At 47.1% G+C, this 5,175-nt stretch overlaps 1 protein-coding gene across 2 annotated transcripts; it reads right to left on the bottom strand.

Moving 5' to 3' along the window:
* Positions 1-675: 675 nt before the first annotated feature.
* On the bottom strand, positions 676-2,764 carry Rnf227 (ring finger protein 227). Of its 2 annotated transcripts, none has more exons than XR_012438764.1 (2): positions 2,641-2,764; positions 676-2,034 (listed from the first exon to the last, which is right to left on the bottom strand). XR_012438764.1 is itself a non-coding variant. In XM_020175538.2 (2 exons), exons 1-2 carry the CDS (start codon positions 2,650-2,652, stop codon positions 1,979-1,981), a joined length of 576 nt encoding a protein of 191 aa, XP_020031127.2. In that variant the 5' UTR covers positions 2,653-2,667; the 3' UTR covers positions 676-1,978. The 2 variants fall into 2 exon arrangements, 1 of the variants encoding a protein (XP_020031127.2); XM_020175538.2 differs by having other exon boundaries at positions 2,133-2,667.
* Positions 2,765-5,175: the final 2,411 nt, after the last annotated feature.

Genomic DNA, 5,175 nt, shown 5'->3' with positions numbered 1-5,175 from the left:
TGTGTGCTCTGTTATTTTTGGGTAGGGGAGTTTTGTGGGTGTGGGAAGGAGAAGAAAAACGATTGCTTTCGGCCATTATCCATCTCTCTGTCTCTTAATCTTGTGACTTTTCCTCATTTTTATCTCACTAAAACCAGAGACCCTTTTCCAATACCAACCACATGATGAGAGCTCAGTTATAGAGATGGAGATTTAACAGCAGGATCCCTGTGAAGCCACCATAGTACACCGCGGAGAAGGAATGGGGCCTCCTTGATAGGAGTACACTGGAAAGAGTGCCTGGCAAGTTTCAAAACTGCCTTCCCAGCAGTACTTTTTTGATCATCCTTTCCACCTTCAAATTATTAGTTCCCCTAAGAGTCAATAGAGGTCACTACAGCTCCACAGGTTTAATTCTAATTTGAAGCACAGGCACAGTTGTTTTTTGTTTTGTTTTGTTTTAAGGAAGGGCTGTGTGTTCATCAAACCTGCATAGCTTACCAAAGATTGAAACTGCTAGACAGATCTAGATCTGTCATGTATTATTCACTAACAGAGCTTCTCATGTTGAGTGAAGCCAGACACTTTGTTCTTGAGACTATTACATTAAAAAATATGAGAGAAAGCTGGTAGATACGCTTCAAGTGGTAGCATGCTTGAGGCCTTGAGTTCAAATCCCAGTCTCATAAAAAAGGATTAAATCCAACAAACATTTATTGAATACACGCTATAACACTGCTGTTGGCTCGGAGATAATCCCATGAACACACAAAATATGAAATCTCAGACTTTATAAATGTAGCGAAAATAAGGCATTATGTTACAGAAGGGTGGAGAAAGGGCTCCCAAGAAAAGAATATTTAAGCTGAGACATAAGGATAGGAAAATGTCAAAATATAGTTTAAAAATGAAGACTTATACCTTACAAATGGATACATTTATAATTTGTCAATTGAAAAAATAATTTAAAAACTTGGCGACCCCTAAAAAATTGAGGTCTATATTTAAGTTCACATTTTTAACTCAGAAGAATGTGCCAGTTTTCTTCAGCAGTAGAACATCACAGATGATATCCTATATAGTGTCTAGGATCTAGACCAGTGCTTCTTAATTTACATGCACACAAGTCACCTGGGATTGTGAAAATGCAGTCTGATTCGGTAAGTCTGGAGTGGAATCCTAAGATTCTGTACTTCAGTAAGTTCCCAGTAACACCAACACTGCTGGTCCTTCACAAGGACTGTAAGACATTTATAGGACTTAAAAATAGAATTCATGGCATATAACAGGTGATTTCCCACTATGGGACACAAGTTTAAAATGATGTCTCTTTTTTTCAGGGTGTCCTGTGACTAAAGATAACACATAATATCAAAAAATGCAGATTTTTAATGCCTTTCCCAAATGGTTCTACTATCTTTGATAAGCCCTAATTAAGTGCCTCACATAAATGCCCTCTAGACTTCCTGATACCTGTCCTAGCAAGTTGGAAGGAGGTTGTGAAATAAAGCAGGGCCCTTAATCATAGGGAGGCACCTCAGGAATTTCTAGAACACAGAACTGGGAGTGGGGAGACATGGGCCTGCCAGCATCTTTACATACAGAAGAGATTAACATGAAAATTAGCTTCTCCTTTACTGTTTTCATCTTTAAGAAAAAGAATTCCGATCACTGATAGCTACTAAAATGGAGCCCGATGCTTCCATTACGCCACAGCTAAGAAGACAAGTCTGTTAATGTAGGCTTTGTTGCTATCCCTGGGATAGCAACACTCCGAAATATGATGCTGGCACAGTCAGTGGATGGGTCGAGGTCTGTCTAGGAACTTCCCTAGCTCAGAATCAACACCTCCCAGAGCATTATTCCCTCCTGCCGTGGGCTCAACTCATCAGGAGCCAATCTTGAGACCTGAGATGGTAGTCTTGACGTCAGCCGCCTGTACTAAAACACACTGGAGACTTGCAGCTTCCACCTTCCGCCATAGCTTTAAGTTCCTGGGTTACAGCGTGTAGCGGGTCATGTGGGCAATGTCTTTGATCTCTGGACAGTAGAGCACTGGGGGAAAGAAGAAGGGTTAATGGCAGCAGGAGGATGCCACCAAACCCCGGCGATCCTCGCGCTCTCCCGCGCATACTCCCCCGGAACCCCCTCACCGTTGCTAGGCAGCGGACGCCGCCAGCGGCGCGCGGGCGCCAGGACCCTGTCCCAGAGCCGCCGAAACGCGCGCCACCCCGCACTTCTAGGTCCCGCCCCCTTCTCGCACTCCTGTTCCTCATCATCAGCCTCGCCATCAGCATCGCCGCTTTCCTTAACCGGACACCCCGCCTCATCTCGTTCGCGTTCAGTCCGTGCTTTTTCCTCCAATTGTGCCCACACGCCCGGGTCAAGAGCGACCTCTGTGACCCCACCACGCGGGAGAGGGGAGATCGCGCGACAGAAGGGACACGTGACCACGCGACGCAGGCGCACCACACGCGCGGCCGCACCGCCGCCGTCTCCGCGCGCCGCCAGCTCGCGCAGGCAGGCGGTGCAGAGTGTGTGGCCGCAGCGGGCGCGCGCCGTGCCGGTCAGACGACGGGGCGCGCGGCTCCCGAGGTTGAAGGGACGGTAGCAGATATTGCAGTCCAACTCGCCCCGCTCCGGAAGAGAGGGCACTCTCACCAGAAGCTGCATGGTGCCCGCTGCGGATTGGAGGCGTCGCACAGGCGGCCGGCCGGCTCCGTACACACAGCAAGAGGGCCCTACTGGGGCCGAGGTTGGGTCCTGGGGCCGGCGCCGCGGCCTCTCACCCCTTTTAATAGTAAGATCCCGCCCTCAAGGCGTCACGCGACGGTCGGACCGCTCCCTGCGGCGGCACGCGTGGGGGCGGTGGAGGCGCGGACCCGGGAATGCGAGTGATGGTGGAGCAGGGTAGGTGGCCCAGGTGTTGCCAGGACTACCGTGAGGGACACACTCCACCCATTGTCCGACTCGCCAACTCCTTCACTCCCAACACAACCCCATCGCTGTTTAATGCTCAAATCCCCAAGTTCCTTCTTGCACTCCAGCCCTTGGTCACTGGCACAGGCCCCTCAATCTCCCTTGGCCTGCTGTCAGTTGCTCACACACTTTCACAACCCCACCCAAACAGACTTTCAAGGCCAGCTATACTGCCCACCTTTTAGCGGGCTCCTTGACGTTTGAATGGATGCTGCCCAGCAGTAACTCTGTTTTGCCCTCAACTCTCCTTATATATGACCACCTATGTTCTTGTAAGGCTGGCTTCCCACATTTCATTTTCCCCAAACTGTTCCAACTCCAGCTGACATCTCAACCTAAGGAAGGACCTAGATTCTAAAACCACGGCTGTAGGAATGCTAGCATTCTCTTCCTCCCTGAGTGTCCAGGCCTCAACGCCTATTCACTATGATGGCTCCGGCAAAGCATCTCATCATGACCTGTGACTCAGGGGTCTGACTTCTTCCATGGGTAAACAGGACGTGGTATTCACAACCCACATCCCACACCCAGCTGTCTCCTCACCCCTCTCCCCCAGACCTGCAGCCCAGGTTCTCTTGTGGAGGGTAATAACACAGTCTCGACCCAACTGGCTTGAGTACAAATCCTAGCCTCCACCAAGCAGTTGTGACACTGCAAACGAGTTACTTAATTCCTCTGGGCCTTGATTTCCTCATCTGCAAAATGTGCATAATAACAGTAAGGATCGAAAGAGCTTGTATATGTAAGGTGCTTTAAATGGTGCTTGGTACACAGTAAACACTGGGTAACTATTAGCTATTATCACCATCCTGAGCTCCCAGCCCGTACTGTATTCACTTTAACTTCTCTGTACCCAATATTTTCAACACCCATCTCTTGATTAATACAAGACAGACTATTCTCTACACCCATGACATTTACTGGCATATCATAGGTAAGTCAGAGCTGGGTTTGTTTTTTAACTAAATGGTTAAAACTTAGAAGCTAATCTATTGTGAGGAGATGTACTTAAGGAAGCATTTTAGAATTTAGTAGTTGTATTGTTTTCAAGGTCATTTGGGGGAACCTATCTACATTCCAATGATTCTGTGATAATTCAAATTAGGAACTTCTTTTTGGAAAGGTGGGCCTCACATTTTAAAGAATCTTCAACTGGTGGTAAATTTTTTTTTTTCCTTGTCGGTGGTAAATCTTAATCTTTCACGGTAGATTTAAAATGTTATGGGCTGGGATGTAGCTCAGTGGTAGAGCACTTGCCTAGCATTCGAGAGGCCCTGGGTTTGATCCCAGCACCAAAAAGGAAAAGACAAAAAAAGTGTTATATAAGTGCTCCCAAAGTGTTTGACAACTAAGGGTCCCTTCTAAGCATCAGATCTGTATAGCCCTTCACCTGCTCCACAGCCTTTGTTTATCTTGAAGAACTCAAGGTGATGATCTTCCTGTCCAAACTGGAATTTCTTCCAGTGCTTGCTACCCATTCCTTTTCCCAACTTCAGAAACCTACGTGTTATCCTTGACACCTCCCTTGCCTTCCTTTATTGACCCATCACCAAGTCTGGATTATTTTGTCTCTTAATTATCTCTCTAATCCACCTACTTATCTCCTCCTCCTGCCTACCAGTCTGGTCCATGGTACGGTCATCTCTTGCTTAGACCCCAGCAGGAGCCTCCTAACCAGTCTATCCATGAGCAGCCTGCAGGCTTTTCTCTCTGTTTATAGATATTTTTCCAAATCTCAAACACATGCCAGCTTCTGGTAGCTCACGCCTATAATCCTAGCTACTCAGAAGGCAAAGATCAGGAGAGCAAATAATTTGCAAGATTCTTTCTCAATAAAAACCATCACAAAAAAGGGCTGGTGGAGTGGCTCAAGATGTAGGCCTTGAGTTCAAACCCCAGCATCTCACACACATGAAAAAAATCTCAAATACAATCACATGCTACCACATACTCCTTCCACTTCTGTTTAAAACCTTTTAACATTATGATAATTGAATAGCCCCCCCAAATCCTTTGCAATGTGCCTTTTCTGCTTCATCCATCAAGATTTGGGGTTTTGCCAGGTGTGGTAGTACACGTCTGTAATCCCAGCACCTGGGAGGCTGAGGCTGGAGTATTGTGATTTTGAGTCCACCCTGGGCTACCTAGTGGGACCTTCTCTCAGTAAAAAATAAAATAATCTACTTCCCTAGCCTTTGAATCAGAGCTGGCTTTGGG

This window comes from Castor canadensis, chromosome 11 (assembly GCF_047511655.1).
Source record: "Castor canadensis chromosome 11, mCasCan1.hap1v2, whole genome shotgun sequence".
NCBI lineage: Eukaryota > Metazoa > Chordata > Mammalia > Rodentia > Castoridae > Castor > Castor canadensis.
This window is presented reverse-complemented; position numbering and strand designations above follow the sequence as displayed.